The 18,846-nt window shown below is 49.7% G+C and overlaps 1 protein-coding gene across 1 annotated transcript in view; it reads left to right on the forward strand.

Annotated features, from left to right (window-relative positions):
* Positions 1 to 18,846, forward strand: part of SH3RF2 (SH3 domain containing ring finger 2) — a 121,979-nt gene that overhangs the window by 85,364 nt on the left and 17,769 nt on the right. The window contains exons 6-10 of the mRNA XM_066341697.1: positions 2,451 to 2,542; positions 3,644 to 3,814; positions 10,817 to 11,049; positions 15,214 to 15,572; positions 17,620 to 17,917. Coding sequence (XP_066197794.1) covers positions 2,451 to 2,542; positions 3,644 to 3,814; positions 10,817 to 11,049; positions 15,214 to 15,572; positions 17,620 to 17,883 — 1,119 coding nt within the window. The 3' untranslated portion in view covers positions 17,884 to 17,917. The remainder of the gene's footprint in view (positions 1 to 2,450; positions 2,543 to 3,643; positions 3,815 to 10,816; positions 11,050 to 15,213; positions 15,573 to 17,619; positions 17,918 to 18,846) is intronic.

Raw genomic sequence — 18,846 nt, forward strand, 5'->3', positions numbered from 1 at the left:
AGGAAAGAGAGAGAGAGCCGGGTGTAATGGAGGGTGGCTGTGCATCCTGGCATCATCCTCCTCCCTAAAGATAGTGTTTATGGATGGAAAGGCTTTTCACTCAGACATAACATTGGAAAGTCATGGGTATTAAGTGAAGTTCATGCTGCTTGATCAGAAGTTTAACAGTCTCTACAAACATGAGATTAGTTGTTCGCATAACAGGGCTCTCCATTGGCACAGCTCCCAAGCCTGCCAGGGGTGTCCCGCCCAGTCACAGGAAAGGAGCTGCTGAGCCCGAAACCTGTTCCTTTTCCTCTTTGTTTGAGGGAACTGGTGTGACAATATTTGACTGGGAAGCTTGGAACATCTAATGCAGTGTTAGAGAGCCTCAGATGTGTGACCATGGCGTGCTTTTTTCTAAGAGTTTTATTAAGATATAATTCACATACCATACAACCCATTCAAGGCATACAAGTCGGTGGTATAGGATATATCCACAAACAGCTACAACTGTTACTACCACAATTTTACATTTCATTACCACAAGGAGAAACCCTGGACCCTTTAACTATAATATCCTTTAACTATCACCCTATATCTACCCATGTCTTTATCCCCTAGAAACCTTTGATCTACTCTCTAGCTCTATAAACTTGCCTATTCTGGACATTTCATAGACATGGAATCATGCAGTCTTTTTGCATCTGACTTCTTTTAGCATGATGGTTTCAAGGTTTACTCACATTCTAACATGTATCAGTACTTCATTTTTATGGCTGAATAATGTTTCATTGTATGGATATACATTTTGTATATCCATTCATCAGTTAATGGGCATCTGGGTTATTGCCACATAGTGGCTATTACGAATAATGCTGTCATAACATTTGTGTACAAATTTCTGTTTTCATTTCTCTTGGGTATGTACTGAGAGTGGACTTACTGGGTAATATGGTAATTCTATACTTAATCATTTGAGGGACTTCCAGAGCTTTCAAAAGGGGCTACACCATTTTACAGTCCCACCAGCACTGTGTAAGGGTTTTAGTTTTTCTACATTCTTGCCAACAGTTGTTATTATCTGACTGGAATGGTTTCTGATCCTATAATTGGATTCTCATAATGTCACATATACATACACAACCACACATACATCAACACAACCATCAACTCACGCACACACAAAACTGTAACCATATATACCTGTACACACCTCTAGAGTGTGCATACACATGCACAGAATCAAGATAGACATTTACAATCATACAGACAACCACACAGACGTACAAACACACACAGCACACGTGCATATCAATTCAGAGACCCACATGCATGAACATAATCAGACACATAGTAGACCAATGCCATCACACACCTACATACAGCAGTCATGGGATCTGAACAGACATACGCACTTACACAGAGAGCCAGAGACACATGCTCTCAGTAATATGGTCATACCTGCCCAAACACTGATCCACAACAGTAGTCATACCCACAGAAACAGAGCCCTAAAAAGGCACACATAAATAGTGACCACTCTATATGTGGTCACTAACGACAGATGGAATGTATTTACTCTGGTGGCGTGGAGACGGTTGAGGTGTCAGTAGTCCTTGGTGTACTGGGTAGGAAAACTATTCTTCAAGCTACAACTATGATATATATTGAGCACATAAGAAATACAGTGATGGACAAGACCTAGTCCCTGCTCATGGAACTCAGAGTCTTGAGGGGGATAAACAGGAAGTATGGAAACAATCCCAATCTGTGATCCCTTCCAGGAAGGAAATAAGCCAGGTAGTCAGTTAGGTAACAGGCAAGGTCTCAGGACGGTAGGCAGTGTCCAGGAGCTTAGCGCATTATTGCTCTCTCTTCCATCCCGGAAAAGGGGAAAGAATTGAGATTCACCTTCCGTGAGTCCCTGGATAAGCTGGTGGAGGGGTGGGGGCAGAGGAGGGTACTTAGACCAGCTGGTTTTGCATTTGTTTCATACTAGTTAGGTGACCTTTATTTCAGTTTCTCATCCAAATATGGGGATAACAGTACCTTTAATAAGAGATTAAATTTGCTAACAAAGCACTTCAAACTGCCTGGCATGTGTTAAATTCTCAGTCATTATTAGCCGTTGTATTGTACTGCAAGAGCAGGTTTTCATAGCGGGAGGTGAGTGCACGGGGAGGTGGGGGAGGGGCCGGGGAGCAGATTCAGGAGTCTGGGGTGCCCTGTTGACTGTGAATTTGACCCATCTGCCCGATCCAAGCTGTCCTTTGGACCGCAGCCCTGGCAAGCCATTCCCCACCGCCGCTGGACATAAACCAATCCGTCCCTGCCCTGTTCTTCCCAGAGCCACAAACCACAGGGGGGCGCCAATGGGTGGCGCTGGGCATGGCTCCTGGGTTCCAGCTGCGTCAGGCCTGGCCGGTGGCGTCCACAGTTCAGCGTGGCTGTCTTTCCTGTCTGTGCAGGTCGGCACGTTCCACCCCACACTGGCCTCCCCAGGACATTCCACTGCCATCGTCAGTCTGCCGGGCTCCCAGCAGCACCTCTCAACTAACATGTGAGTAAAAAGCTCAGCCCACCGCGCCTGGCCCTGACACAGGGGCGTCATCTTTGCCGTCCCTCTGCCACGGAGCATCACCGCTCCCAACCACCCCGTGATAACTGCCAATGGAAATAATGCTGAAAAGGACAAAGTAGCAAAGCGCATCACCCTGACTCATTTTACAGTAGAGAGAGACTGGCAGGTTACACACCAAAACATTGCTGGGAGAGTGTCTAGGAAGCAATTGCCATTGTTTTCCTTTAGATTCAAAACGTTAGATTGGAAATAGTTGTTGATATGGTAATCAATGAAAAATAAATGTAGCATTTTCTGAAAAGAAAACTTGCAGATGAGACACATCGCCACCCACCCCCAGCCCATTTGATAACACTTTCCAATGTTTCACAGCCCTGAGACTCTAGAAGGACTTCCTGTGGTCTAGCCTGAGGGCTGTAGTATACTGGAAACCCCTGAGTGTGACCTGCCTGTCACTGCTCTAACCCCAGGACTTGTTGGCCATACTAAGCCCATTCCCATCCACCGCACCATGTGGCCGATTCCGCTGTGTGCACCCCCTTCCCGAAGCCCACTTCCCTGACTCTGTTAAAGCCAGTGCCTCGGGCCATTCCTGGGAACAAACAGGTCCTTACTCTCAGGAGACAGAGTGGAACAAGAGGCTGACCTCTCCTTTCCCTGCACCTTGCTGGCTGCAACTGTTTTCTTGGGTAGTACTCTAAGCATCCTCAGTAGAGCCATCACATCTGGGGTTGAGACCCGGCTCCGCCACTAATCCCTGGTCACCAACTACTTTCTCTATTGTAGGCCAGTTTCCGCATGGCAAAATGCTGATGTGATCTAAATTAGTGACTTGCTGCTGTGTAACACTCCGTGGGGGGGCGGGGGGAGAGATGGACAGGGCAGGAATCAAACCCCTCCACTGTTTCCACCAGGTTCTGCCACTCGCATCTGCCTTACGTATGGAGGTTTCATTTTAAAGGGCTGTTACTGCTAACCACTGGGCTGAAGGTCCTGCCTCCCTTCGCCCTTGGCTGCTTCCCTGCCCTCCCCCAGGGGTGTACACCTCTGTGCTCCACCGGTTCCCTGTGTCCCCCCCAGGTTTGTAGCCCTGCACTCCTACTCGGCGCACGGACCCGATGAGCTGGACCTGCAGAAGGGAGAAGGCGTCAGGGTCCTGGGCAAGTACCAGGACGGCTGGCTCAGGGGCGCCTCCTTGGTCACCGGGCGCGTCGGCGTCTTCCCCAGCAGCCACGTCATCCCCATTTTCAGGTGCGTCCCCTCCAATCTCAGGCATCGGGTGTCAGTCCCTGAGGCTGGGGCCATCTGGGGGTTGAATTGCTGAAGGGCTTGATCCTCTTTCAGAGTGTGAGCCAAGGAATAGCTTCAGCTCTAGTACCCTCCTTACACTTTAGTTAAATAATAATAATAACCAAAATGCTTATCTCTTTTATAGCTCTTCACAGTTTACAAGCACTTTTGTATTTTTTAACTCTCTGGCTATGTCCAAGAATCTTTTAAGGCAGTGGTCCCCAACCTTTTTTGGGCCATGGACCGGTTTAATGTCAGGAAATATTTTCACGAACCGGTCTTTAGGGTGGGATGGATAAATGTATCACGTGACCGAGACAAGCTTCAAGAGAGAGTCTTAGATGGATGTAACAGAGGGAATCTGGTCATTTTTTAAAAACAAAACATCATTCGGACTTAAATATAAATAAAACGGAAATAATGTAAGTTATTTATTCTTTCTCTGCAGACCAGTACCAAATGGCCCATGGACCAGTACCGGTCAGCGGCCTGGGGGTTGGGGACCACTGTTTTAAGGTAGATATTATTTTAAAGATGAGGAAACTAGGCAGAGTTAAGCAGCCTGCCCAAGAACTAGATTTCAGGTTTTCTGGACAAACCCTAAAAATCCCACTTCATGTCCTCCTTGGCACTCCTTCTAGCGGCATCATGGGGAAATGTGGTGGTCAGATGACCACCCAGAGTGTCTGGGAAACTTGCTGGTATGCTGGGCCGTGAGCAGAGCCGCTCTGAACCCAGACCACTAGCTGCTGTCCATCCACACCCCAGGTCAAGCGTTCGTGACCCTGCAGGTCTTCCCAAACAGCTCTCCCAAACCTTTTTCATTCTCTGGCACAACTGTTCATTTCACTGGCCCAGGGTTTGTCCGGCCACCCATGTCATAACCGCAATGCCCACGGATGCCCACGCTACCCTGCCTATATTCCAGCCGGCCCAGGCAAAACCTGTCACAAGCCCATGAGGCCATCAGCACACATCAACTGCTGTCTCTATGACATAGTAGTGAGTCATAGTTCCAAGGAAAGTGATCATGTCATTGTCCTCTGTAAGGCTCACTCCTGGGGTCAGTTTGGGGGACCTTCGTGTAGGCGAGGCACTGAGTCCAGAGGAGGGCAAGAAGAATGGTGAGGAGACAAACCCATATCACAACAGAAACCAATAAACTAGGGTTATTATTTAAACCATAGAAAGAAGGGTCAGAGGGACCATTATAGACTGTGTACACCAGGAAATCAATGTGTTCCTTGAGGGGACAGTGAGCCAGTGGCCATAACTTAGAAGGTTTTGGTTCAATAAAAGGCTGCACTTTCTAATCCATAGATCATTTTTTTCCCATCAGCCTAGCTGGTGAGGTGGTGCACCCCTTGTTAAGAATACAGGTAAAGTCTGTATTCCCAGAGTACCAGGCTTGTTGTATAAAAAGATTAGCAGAAAGTTGGAGCAGAAGATCATAGTCATTCCCTTCAATGCAAGGTTCTTGGAATTTGTTACCAAGTTCCAAAATCTCCCAAAGGGTATCTATCACTGTTACTTTAATTCATTTAGTCCACAAATATTTACTAAGCACTGACAGCTATCAGTCACCTTTCTAGACACTGGAGAAACACCGGTGAACAAAATCCACAAAATCCCTGCCCACAGGAGAGTATACTCTAGTGGGACAGGAAAAAAAAAAAAAAGCAAGATCTAAAAGTAATATATTTGGTGTGTTCGTGATAAGAGCTAAAAAGAAAAATAAATCAGGAAAGGGGGATAAGAGCTCGTGTGGGGGTGGTTAAACTTAACAGGTTGGTCAGGGACAGCCTGACTGAAAAGGAGGAGGAGGAGGAATGAAGAAATTGAGGGGGCAAGCCAGGTGAGTCTCTGAAGGGAATGTATTCCAGGCCCAAGGAACAGCAAGTTCCTGATCAAAGGCCCTGGGGTAGGACTGTGCCTGACATGAAGGCCAACAAGACTGGATTAAAGCCAGATGGGGTCAGAATGGTCACGGGGTCAGATCATGGAGAACCTCCTAGGTCATAATGAGGAACTTGACTTTCGCCTATTGCAGGGTTTTAAGCAGAAAAGTGACATGGTCTAACTTAAGTTTGAACCAGCATCCCTCTAGTTGCTGGGTTGGAAATGAACCATTGAGAGGAAAAGCTGGAAGCAGAGAGACAAGCAAGGGGAATATTGTCATAATCCAGGGGAGAAGTGGTGGTGAATTGAGCCAGGGCGTGAGCCGTGGAAGGGGGAGACGTGATTAGATTCTGGCTACACTCTGAAGGTAGAGACAATAGGATTTTCTGACAAACCAAACATTGGGTGTGAAAGCATAGAGGACTTGGGGCAAGTCCACGGTTCTTTGCCCTGAGTCACTGGATGATGGAGTTGCCTTTTCCTGAGAGGGAGGCGAAAGCCAACCTGGGAACCGGTTTTGGGGGACGGGAAGGAAGCCAAAGCTTTGTTTGCAGCAGGTTAAGTCTCAGATGCCGGTTAGTGATCTTAGTCAAGATGTCAGCTAAGAATGCAAGCCTAGGGTTTAAGAAAGAGGTCCAGGCTTGAGATGTCATTGAAAGCCCTAATACTAGATAAAGTCGCCATGGTAAGATCAGGTGTCATAGAGGGAAGGGCAGCGAGCCAGGAGTAGAATCTTCCAAGAATGAGCAGAGAGACTTGGGGAGAAATGATGACTGCAGCAAGATGGTCGAGTCTGACAGTATGAGTCAAAGTTGGGAGGGCTGGAGGGCGGGAGAATGGTCTGAAAGTGACAGTGAGGAGCTAGGAGGATGCCTGCCCAAGCTCATGAACAATTTACTTTGTGGAATCTAACATGAATTCTCTAGTCTTGGGCCATGCCAACTACTAGGACATTTGTTTATGCCTCTGGCCTTAGCCCAGTCCTGGTGATGCCATGAAAGAACTATTAGAATAAGAGTGACCATATAATTTATCATCCGAACTAGGGCACTTCTGAGATAAGAGAGGGACACTGTTAACACAGCAGGTATAGACTCTCCTGGGGAAGTCAGAACACGTGTCGCCCCACCTCGAAGGCGTGCAGGATTCCTTTCCAGCGTATCTCCAGGCTTCTGCTTCCCTTTCTCTGCTCCTTCCTCTTGTCCTGTTGTGGCCTCAGCACATCCAGAGCATCTAGACTCATGCCCTCCAGGATGGCTCCATGTCAGACAATGGGTAGAGTTTCAGCACCGTGGACTGCCATTGAGTCTATCTCCCCCACCCCCAGCTCACAGTCATCTGAACAGATGCATATATTGAGGTGCTACTTATGCTGATGGGTGCTTTTGCTTCCAAAGAACAATCATGTCCAAGAAGAACAAGTCCCTGTCACAGTATATTCTCCTGAATGCTATTTGGTGACAGAGGATCAATGCTTTCTGTGTGTCCATTTTCCTTGATGGCCTTTCTGACACAGGAAAGTCCCCGTCCCCACTGAACTTGGACGTGGATAACTTATGTCCAGTGTCTATTTGGGGAGTGGCTCACCCTTGCTCCTAACCACCCATTTCACTGTGGGAGGTTTAGCTCCTCCCCCTTCTTAGGGCTGAATGATGCTGTCCTATGTCCACTGGCTTTCTGCTACTTTAAACTGGTAATGTTAGAACAGAGTAGGTTGGACTACACGTTTCTGTTCTTTGGTTCTACAGGTGTGTGAAGTTCTCCCAGCCCCACTGTTTTCTGTTTGTAATGACAGCTCTGTCCTGGCACCAGCCCCTTGGTGTTCAGTGCAGCCATTTGTAAATACCCAGGCTCAAAGGTAGGAGGTACCCCCTGAGCATTTTAACCACTGCTCTTATGAGCATCATCCCCTCATGAACTGAGCCAGCCAGTGTTGGAACTAACTATGGATAGACCAGAGTTGACCAAAATGCCAGGGTTTCAGTTTAAGATTCTGCAAGTGAGCCTTTTCATTACCAAGAGCGGCCAAGGCTGCTGTGCTATCCAGAGCCCCAGCCCTCTCTGCTCGATGGTGATGCCAACCTATGTTGACCTGTGTTGACCACAGCTAAATCCCTGCCACCGTGCTGTATTTCCCCAGGTCCTGGAGGCATCCACTGGCTCAGGTTGTACAGAACGACTGTCACATTTTCATGCAAACCCCTTCTTAACAGCACCCTTTGGGTTCCCTCTTTGTGCATAGTGGAGGCAGAAGTTTCCTCCCCGTTCAGAAGCTGAAGAAATGAACTCCTCCTCCTCCTCCTCCTCCTCCTCCTCCCCCTCCTCCTCCTCCTCCTCCCCCTCCTCCTCCTCCCCCTCTCCCTCCTCCTCCCCCTCCTTCTCCACCTCCTCCTCCTCCTCCTCCTCCTCCCCCTCCTCCTCCTCAATCCATCACCACAGCTAAGGGACAGGCTCTGACAACCCGACAGTCCCTCTTGGGACTTGGAAACCTGAACAAGGGAGGGAAGTACGTGGGTCAAGCAGGAGACCGTCCGTGGCGAGAACATCTAGATGCTCAGACCCTTCCCGCCTCAGACTCCACAGCCACCTCCCTTGGGCCTGTTTCCAAGCCTTTTCCACACCCTCCTGTCCTCCCCTTAAACTCCCTTCTGCCCGGGTGGCCAGGGTGTCTCTCTTCTTTACAACCTTCCCCTGACACGTGTGCCCTCCTAGTGACTCACGGGCCACTTTGAAGTGCATAAAAATTGTCAAGGTCCAAGCTCCTGCCTTACCAGGTGACGACTGCTGGTGATGAGCACAGTAGAGCAGCCATCTGTAACGCCCCTTTAAACAAGGGGCGAGTTCTTAAGGGCCTGGGTCACAGGTAGGAAAGGGGACACAGGGACCCGCACACTCTGCAGCACATGGAGCCCATGAGAGGCAGCATCACGCCTTGCCCTCAAACCCAGAATGTCTTTCAGTCTCTCCATCCAGAAAGCAAGCATCTTGACGTCTGCAGGTCAGGGACGGCACCGGGCTTCGTTAACGTAGGTGAGCCAAGTGCTTTATGATAGAAGGAAGTGCTCGAAGTGCTGAGCTTTCGGCCAGAGACACGGAGGGGCTACCTGTTGGACGGGGGACATGGGATTTCGGAGCGCCTGGAATCCAGCCTAGTGCTGGAGTAGAAAAAGGAGTCACACCTCAGTCTGGAAACAGTTGTTTGAAGATAGGACTGGTGGACTAAAGCCGGCTTGGGTCTAACGAACTGTATTTTGTCTTCGCTGCTGCTGCTGCTGGTACCATTCTGTTCTGTTTTCAACCCATTTTGCAACATCCAGCACCTTAAGCTCTCGGTTCAAAAGGCAGGTAGATGCAGCTGCTGCTGTGGGAGCCAGGGCTGGGGGTCTCTCTCCACCGCCCAGCCTCACCTCCAATGTCGTCTGTGCTCTCCCCGGGGGCAAGCCATTCCCCTTTACCGACCACGTCACCAGGGACCAGGGGCAGGTTGATGGCTATGGAGAAAGTCCCCTTGCTGCAAACATCAGCTCCCAGACATCAGGCTGCATGTCTGTCTTGGGCAGGGTTGGTCACATTAAATGATGCCTTATTCATCTTTATGCAACACTAGCTGGCTCGTTATTAAACCACATTTCACTTTTTTGAGCAAAAAGAGATAAATAAGGGGTAAATTACCTAAAGAGAAACCTGGAGACATTGACAGGCAGGAAACCAGGAGGGAGGGCATCTCTGTGCCGGGGGCCATGGTCACATTGGTTGTTCCCAGGTAATTAGCCAAGGTTAGTCAATCAACAGAGTGACAAGGTGATTGATGAATTGCCTAGTAGAGGCTGTGATGTTGAGGTAGGATTGGTCCAAGGGCAAGAAAGACGTATAGAATGACAGCCATTCCCCATGGGGTTCAGGGACTTGCAGGCTGGGAACAATGGACCAGGGGTTGCTTTCTATTTTACCAAACTTGAATAGTCTTAAAAATCAGATCCTCAGAACCTGACCAGGTGGTGGCACAATGGATAGAGAGTGGACCTGGAATGCTGAGGTTCCTAGTTTGAATCCCTGGGCTGCCTAGTCAAGGCACATACTAGAAGCAACTATGAGTTCATGTTTCTTGCTTCTCCTGCCTTTCTCTCTCTCTAAAATCAATAAATAAAATCTTTTTTTTAAAAATTGAAATCAGATCACCCAGGCTGAAGAATCAGTGTCTGTTGACGGCATGTGTAGGGCTAACTCACAGCTTTAGTGAGTTTCTTTCAAGCAGGATGCAGGATTTTTTTTTTTTTGATAAAGGCTCTAACAAGCCAGAAGGTAATGTAGCTCAGTGGTAAGAGCACAGGTGCTGTCACTTAGTGGTAGAGCAGAGAGCCAGCCTGGACCTGGGTTCATGAGTCTAGTAGTTGCTTGAGCAAGTGACTATAAAGCTCCATTTTTCACTCTATAAAATAGTGGCACTAATAGTAACTTACTTCGAAAGGCTGTTTTGAAGAGCCCATGAAATAATGTGGGCAAAGCAGCACTTGGCCACTGCCTGGCATACAGCAAGTGCTCAATATGTGCTAGCCAGAATGACTGGCGCCAGTGCGGAGAGCCTCCTGGCAGCCGTTCAGCCAGCATGTATTAATAAGATATGCAGAACACATAAGAGAAGTCGTATAAAATCTCTGCCTTCAAAGAGTGTAAAGAATCTAGAGGAAGAGTCTCTGCATGAATAAGGAATCACCGTCGCAAAGCAAGGTGAATACATAAACCTGTGCTCTAAACTCAAGGGCTAAAGGGATGCAGGGTGAGAAGTGACGGAGTGAGAGATGATGAAATTCAAGTCTTCCAGTTCCGCCGGGGTCTCAGTAAGGGAGCCTCGCCTTCCCTCCCGCACATCCAGTTATCCAGGTGGAGGGAGGAGGTCCACTTGGTTCAGCCCATGTGGTGATGAAAAGCATACTGATGTGGAGGAAGAAGGTGGGGAACAGCCACATCTGGTCTAAGGTTGGGAACTGGCAGTTTTTTTTAAATAGGACCCTTGACTGACCATGCGCTTTCTCTATTGCTTTTGAAAACTATTCCCACAACCAGAAAGACATCTAGTTTTCCAGATTCCCGGAACCCTGGTCTCTTTGCCACATGGACGTTGTCGACCTCCTCTGTGTCCTCACAAGGCAGCATCTCAGAAGGTGATCCCCGACAAAGCCGTCCCTTCAAGTCCGTGTTCGTACCCACCGCCATCGTCAACCCCGTGAGGAGCACCGCCAGCCTGGGGACCTCAGCACAGGGCTCTCTTCGCAAGGGGCGGGGCAGCATGAGAAAGAGTAAGTGGCGGCAGAGAGGTATGTGCCTACAGCTAAGGGATGGGGGTGGGGGGGCGGATTGGCCCCTGGCAGACAGAGTGCTTTCTGCAAAAACAAGGATCTTGGCTTTAAAACACAGCCCTGGGAAGGGTCTGCTATGATTCCCAGAGAGTGAGGTGTTTTATTGGATAAAGCCTGACCAACCCAACGTCACTGCCCTCTGGCCACTTCATACATGCATGTTGATTGGCTGGGATGCTGGCAGCCCTGAGGGCCAACACGCAGTTAGAACACAGCCAAGTGGATGCTGGCTCTTATTAACATGGAACAAATCAAAACACTTGCTGGGTCAGTGTTTCTCAAACTGTGTTCCAGGGAACCCCTTGGGGTTGCCAAAAGTGAAACAAGGGGAGGAAGGAAGGAGGTGGAAAAAAAGAGTTAAGAAGCCAATGCTAAGAGCCCCTGAATCCCACTTTGTTATTTAACTAATACATGCACTAGGTTAAAAAAAATGTATACAAAAGTAAATCTCCTCCTTATCCTTAACTTCCTGTCTCAAGTTCTCGTTCATATACATATATTTTTGTAATCATACTCACTGCACTGCTATGCACCTTGTTTTTATTTTTACTTATGTAACAGCCACCTGCCCACATGGCAGTCATATGGAGCCTTCCTCTTAAAAGCCATGCTTTGGGGAAAAAAAAAAGGCCATGCTTTGATCTCCTAACACATTGAACTTCTACCTAAGACCTCATTTCCAGGGATTTTATCAAGTGTGTGAAACCCATTGTTCTACAACATAGTGAGATTCTGTATTTATTTATACACCTCTCTAGAAAACAATGAGCCGTGCACAGTAAACTTGATTCATTCTGTGTCCTCTGACTTAAATTGGGCTCTGCTATCTTTTAAAAAAATGATTCCAGCCTGACCAGCGGTGGCGCAGTGGATAGAGCATCAGACTGGGACACAAAGGACCGAGGTTTAAAACCCCGAGGTCGTGCCCTGGCTGGTTGGCTCAGCGGTAGAGCGTCGGCCTGGCGCGTGGAAGTCCCGAGTTCGATTCCCGGTCAGGACACACAGGAGAAGCGCCCATCAGCTTCTCCACCCTCCCCCCCTCCCTTCTCTCTATCTCTCTCTTCCCCTGCAGCCAAGGCTCCATGGGAGCAAAGTTGGCCCGGGTGCTGAGGATGGCTCCATGGCCTCTGCTTCAGGTGCTAGAATGGCTCCAGTTGCAATGGAGCAACACCCCAGATGGGCAGAGCATCCCCTCCTAGTGAGCATGCCGGGTGGATCCCGGTCGGTTACATGCAGGAGTCTGTCTGCCTCCCCGCTTCTCGCTTCAGAAAAATACCAAAACAAAACAAACAAACAAAAAACCCTAGGTCACCAGCTTGAGCATGGGCTCATCAGGCTTGAGTGCAAGGTCACTGGCTTGAGCGTGGCATCATAGACATGACCCCATGGTCACTGGCTTAAGCCTAAAGGTCACTGGCTTGAGCCTAATGGTCACTGGCTTGAAGCCCAAGGTCACTCGCTAGCTTGAGCCCAAGGTCACTGGCTTGAGCAAGGGGTCATTCACTCTGCTGTAGCCCTCCAGGTCAAGGCACATATGAGAACGCAATCAATGAACAACCAAGGAGCTGCAATGAAGAATTGATGCTTCTAATCTCTCTCCCTTCCTGTCTGTCTGTCCCTATCTGTTCCTCTCTGTCTGTCTCTCTGACTCTCTCTCTCTCTGTCTCTGTCTCTGTCAAAAAAAATATGATTCCATGTGAAAATGTAATAGGACCGAGTCAGGGCAAAAGAGTAACACGTGAGACAATATACTACACTGGAAAATGTCCCAGGAAAATTCACTGTCTGAGCTCCGCCCTCTCCCAGCACTTTTATCTGATCACCTGTCAGACCCCAGTGCCACTAGTCTCACCTCTCAGTTCTCCCCACTGTCCTCCCTCCCCCACATACCTTCCTCCACCTTATCCCCCTTCCCACACATACGCACGTGCATGCTTGTGCGCGCGCGCACGCACACACACACACACACACACACACACACACAATAATTGATCCTACCATAACAGCCTTCAGCAAGTTACTGACCTCCTCAGTCTTCAGTTTCCTCATTTATAAAATGGAAATACAAACAGTATTCCAAGCTCATCAGGGTTATTGTATGGATTTCATAAAATAAGCCACATAAGACGGATGGCACAGGGCCTGGCCCGTAATAAGCCCTCGAGAAATATTAGCTCTCTTTATAGTATCATTATTTTATCAGTATAATCATTGCTACTGCCACTGAGCAGATCATCTTTGCTCCATGCCGAGCGTGGGCTCCCTGAGCCTCAGCCGAGACCACTTAGGAATGCCGGGCAGCGTACCCTTGGCCATCGCTCACGTTCTGTAGGCTCGCTTTCTTCCTTGGCATACGTCTTGATCAGCTCAGAGCTCTGTTTGCATTGCATGCAATGTAATAAAAAAGCATTAGCTCTCTTGGAAATTAGGAACCCACAAAACAAACAGATAAGGCATAAAACCAATCTTTCACATGTCTCCGGGAGCCCGAGGCTGCGTCTGCCCAGAGCGGCTATGGCTCTCCCGGATCCTGGAGGCACTCCCCCCACCCTTTCCCGAGGTGGGGCTGGTCAAGCCATCAATCTCCCCAAAGCAGAGAGAAATGACAGCAGGATTGACTGCGTGCACCGCACAGGGCTGGCAGTGGGAAAATAAATGTCTACATGGAAAGGTCAGGCTTGTAAATGGAGACTGGCTTGCTTGCAGCAGCTGAGAAGGCCAACCGGGTGTCGCCAGTGTTCTGCTTTTCATGTTCACGTTCGTCCTGACGAAGAGTCACAGCGCAAAACATGGCCTTGGCTCGGGCCCTTCATGCTGGACATGGTGACTGATTCCCACACGGGTCCATGGAGTGTCGCAGAGGACTAACCTCTCTGACTGGACGTCACCTTCTGTTCTCTGAGGCCTGGTGGCCCAGCTCCCAAGATTTCCCTTATGGGGAAATGGCCAACGTGCTCCTCAGGGGTGTCTCTGCCATGTCCCCCAGAGTGCAGTGAAATCCCAATTGTTCCCTGAATACTACAGGACATCGTCTCCTACAGGACAGGTGGGGCTCCCCTGTCCCCAGAGGAGCTAGCTGAGGAGAAGGAATGGCCTCTGAGGGGAAACCATCTTAGTGAACAACAACAAAAGTTCAGGGAGGGGGTAAAACCAAACCCCTGGACCGTGCATTTTCAAGGTTTGCTACCCTGTACCCACAAATAGTGAGATCTAACAAACAGCCATTTATGAGGCTCCAGGATCTGTCCTAACACTGTGCATATCACACACTGTAACCGTCACACCAGCCCTACGAGCTCTGTTACTCGCTCCAGTTTACAAATGAGGGGACCGAGGTACAGGGAGGTGAGGTGACTGACTCGTCCCAGCCTCCCTGGGAGCAGGTCTGATGCTGGGGCCCCTGTCAGGAGCCTTTGCAGGGCTCATCCACACGCAGCCCTAACTCTGGAGTAACCTTCCCAAAGTTACCTCCCCCCGCGTCACACTGGCCTAGCACACACACACTCAGTACCCCACTCACCTTCCTCCCGTTTCACCCAGCTAAAAGCCATCCCGCCAGCCTAAGGCTTTGTTAGAATTTTCTTCAAGCACCTGGTCAGAGTCCTCTCCCCTCCTCTCCGCCCTCCCTCCCGCCCTCTCATCCCTCTCAGTTGACTTATGTTCCGTTCCTCAATTTCTCTGTTTCTCCCATTCTCTTCCTTTTGTTTCCTCTTTGGTCTGCACACCTCTGTGTTCGCTTCTCACTGTAACCCCATCTCTAGGTCTGACTTCTTCACTTTTCATCTTGAAGGTTGGAGGGAGAGAGTAGGTTGTGTGTGTGTGTGTGAGAGAGAGAGAGAGAGAGAGCGCGCGCAAATGAAAGTAATATACCTTCCAACACTCATCCCCAACATTCAGCTAGACAGTTATTTGCTGCAGCTTCTGCAAACAGCACTAAAAAAAAGAATAAGGTCACCTTTGAAAGACCCTAAGAGAATGTGCGTGCAGTCAGGCCGAGAAAGCACTGAGCTATTCTGGGATATCAGGACACACTGCTCGCCCCGCCCCAGCCCAGCCCGGCCTGCTGCCCGCCCCCACTGATCTCTCTGTCACGTGACTCCCCAGATGGCTCCCTGCAGAGACCGGTGCAGTCAGGGATCCCCACCCTCGTGGTGGGCTCCCTCCGACGCAGCCCCACCATGATTGTCCGGCCTCAGCAGTTCCAGTTCCACCAGCCACAGGTGGCCCCCTCCTCACCCTTGCCAGTGGTGGTGGAGGTGGGACCGAAGCCGGCTCCCACTGGGGAGCCTGCCCTCACGTGCGTCAGCAGGGGCAGCGACACCAGGATCCACTCAGCAGCCAGCTCCATCATCATGGAAGGCAAGGAAGTCCCCGTCAAGAGTGAGCCTCCGCCCAAACCGCCTGCGTCTGCCCCACCATCGATCCTGGTGAAACCAGAAAACTCCAGAAATGGCAGCGAAAAGGTAGGCGGGAGGTGACTTTGGGGGGAGGCGCAGGACTCTTAGACCCCTGGTGGCCCGGTGGCCTGGTGGCCCAGCTCCCAAGATTTTCGTTTTAGTGGACAAGGCATCAAAATTAGAACCTCGAAAGAATTGTCCCCCACAAACCCCCTTGGCACCCACACAGCCTCGCTAGACGTGTCACCCAGGCTCCTCTCATGCCTCCGGAGTATGGCATACCTGCTCCTTTCAAGGCCCGAGGTGGCTTTTAAAGCACTTGGCTTTGGCATCAGACAGATCTGGATTTGAATACCAGTCCTGCTGCTGCAGGCTGGTGCCTTTGGCCAAAACACTTCACTTTTTGAAGCCTTATTTTTTGCCTAATCTATAAAATGGCAGCCTCATAGGATTGGATTGGAGGTTAAGTGACATAAGCTAGGTACAGTGCCCACAGAGGGCTTGGTACCTAATTGTTCCTGGTGTAGAAGAGGCAGTTGAGACACAGGGGATTGCAGTGACTCAGGAAGGTCACTCGGAAGGATGACAACTCCTACAACGGTCAGTGTGCCCTCTGTGGCAAAGGGCAGACCTGTTAACTTCCACGGCAGGGATTTTCCCACTAGAAGACATAAGAGATTTGGCATGTTCTCAGTAACATCCTTAAAGCAGGAGAGATGGTAGATGGAGGTGGTGACACTAAGAAATTAGGTACCTGACCAGACGGTGATGCAGTGGATAGAGCGTCAGACTGGGATGCAGAAGACCCAGGTTCGAAACCCTGAGGTTGCCAGCTTGAGCACGGGTTCATCTGGTTTGAGCAAGTCTCACCAGCTTGAGTCCAAGGTCGCTGGCTTGAGCAAGGGGTCACTTGGTCTGCTGTAGCCTTCCCTCTGACCCCCAGTCAAGGCACATATGAGAAAGCAGTCAATGAACAATAAGGGGCTGCAACAAAAAGTTGATGCTTCACATCTCTCTCCCTTCCTGTCTGTCCCTCTGTCCCTCTCTCTGTCTCTCTCTGTCACAAAAAAAAAAGAGAGAGAAAGAAATTAGGTGATGCTTATTATCTTTCAGTTTATTGAACACACCCAGACCTCTGCTAGATATGGCGAAGGTCAAAGTATAAAGAAACTTGGATTCTCCAGGGGGGGGGGGGGGGGGACACAGTGGGATTAAATTTCATGGAAAAGAGAACTATTCTAAGCAGTATCCTCTTTATTTAGCCCTCTGAGAGGGACTGAACAAAGCTGATACCTATCAGCACCAGGCAGGTAGGCAACAGGCTAGGAGCGGGGGAGGAAGGAGAGGAGAGGCTGTGTGAACAGGAGACATACCTCCCATAGAGAGAGGAGACTGCTAACCAGCTCCAGCTGGTTGATGCCAAAATGGGGCACAGGCCCAGTGTGCCAGATCTCTGATTTTGTTAAAGAGACATATGAAGGCTGACCTCAATATGCAATCTCCCCATATTTCTGTATCGGCAACTAAACCTCTCAACCATTCTTCAGATTCAGTTCAACCAGTGGTTGTCCAATTTGCAAACTCTGCTAGGACTTGTCAGGCCACTCTGAAGCTCTGGAAATGGAGAAGGCAGGGGTGGCTGCAGGAAGTGGTGGCCTTGAAATAGGCCTTACTGGCAGGTGGAGAGAGGGGAGGCGAACTCATACCTTCTAGAATAGATCATACCCTCTTGCCTCAGGCCCTTTCTCAGGTAGGCCTACCAGATACCTTCTGGATAATTCCTAATCATTCTTCAGTTCTCAATTTTAAAAGTGCTGCCTCCAGGAAGCCTTCCCTGACTGCCTCCGCCCCTTCCAGCTTTAGTTTCATATTTGCATTTAGCATCTATACTTCCTCCATCATGGCACTTGTTATTAAAATTGGCCTCTTGTCGAGGATGGTTTTGCTCACTCTTAGATTCACAGCGCCTAACAGAACACACATATTTCCTGAATGAACATGTAAATGAGGCTTCCAAGTGGAGACTCATGTGGAGAAACAGCACGAACCAAGTCCCTGGGGACAACAGCACGCCTCCCGGCTCACCTGTGTGCCTTTGCTCTTCCTCTTGCAGCAAGTCAAAACCGTGAGATTTCAGAATTACAGCCCTCCTCCCACCAAACACAGCCCCTCCGGAAAGCCTGAACATCCAGCCACCCCTAAGGGGTCCCAGCTTGAAGCATCCCCCTTGGGCCCAGAGATGACCATCCTATTCGCCCACCGAAGCGGCTGCCACTCCGGACAGCAGACAGACCCCCGGAGGAAGTCAACTTTCAGCAAGACCGTGACCCCAGTGGCCACTGCCTCAGCCACACAGACCGTGTTTTCCAGCAAATGAGTCTACGGGTGGCTTTTTCCTAGACCCCAAAGAGGTGAATTGCATTTAAATACAGTCTGCCTCCACTGAGGGTGTCCTGCGGTTCTTCGGGGACTGGAGCCCGGGTCTTTGCTCTGACCGTTTTACCCCCAGGAAAGGAAAGGGGGGAGTGGGGGTTGCTGCCCTGGCTGGGAGGAGAAATTGATGGTTTTCCAAAACAGTGGTCTGACACAGCAAGGCCCACTGCTCGGACCGAGGAGAGGGCGACCAACCCGTTCCCAGCCTGGAGTGTGTGTAGCCTCTTGCCCAGTGCTCTGTGTAGAATTTCTGTGGTATCTTACAAGGGGCTTTATCCAGGGGTGTCACAACGGTGGGAACGTTAGCATTGCTCTTTTGACTTCATCACCATGTTCTCACCAAGTACTGGAACAGCTTCTGCCACCTTCTGGGGCCTGTACACTGGCCACTAGTAGCCGCCTTACCTTTCCCCCCTCCAAAGAGTTGCAGTCCTGGTGGCAGAGGGAGAATTCTGGGAAGGGTGTGAGATGGATCCTTTGAACCTTCTGAAAACCTCTAAAACCAAAGACCTTGCTACAAAGAGGTCAGAGAGAAAGGTTACCATGCTTTAAGCATTTCAATCTGTTGTCCCACGTGCGATCTTACACGAGAGAGAAGCAGGAAGCACGTAGCTGTGGATATAGTCCTGTACGGACTTGGGGACAGTTCTTCCTAGCTCTGTAGTCTGACTTCCCCAAGAAAACACAGCATGCTTCAGAATAACTTGGAAGGGGTTTGCGTTTTGATAGATATTCTGTTTGTATTGCAATGTCCTTGACTTTCTCTGATTTCTTCTCATTTGGGGCAGACTAGCTGTTTGACCATAGTGTCTCTGGTAAGGCAGCAGTGTCTGTGAGAAGATGCCACCCCACGGCTGGGGTGGGGCCTCTTCTTAGGGGAAAACTGCTCTCAAAGGGATGGACAAAG

The sequence above is a fragment of the Saccopteryx leptura genome, chromosome 6 (assembly GCF_036850995.1).
Source record: "Saccopteryx leptura isolate mSacLep1 chromosome 6, mSacLep1_pri_phased_curated, whole genome shotgun sequence".
Classification (NCBI taxonomy): Eukaryota; Metazoa; Chordata; class Mammalia; order Chiroptera; family Emballonuridae; genus Saccopteryx; species Saccopteryx leptura.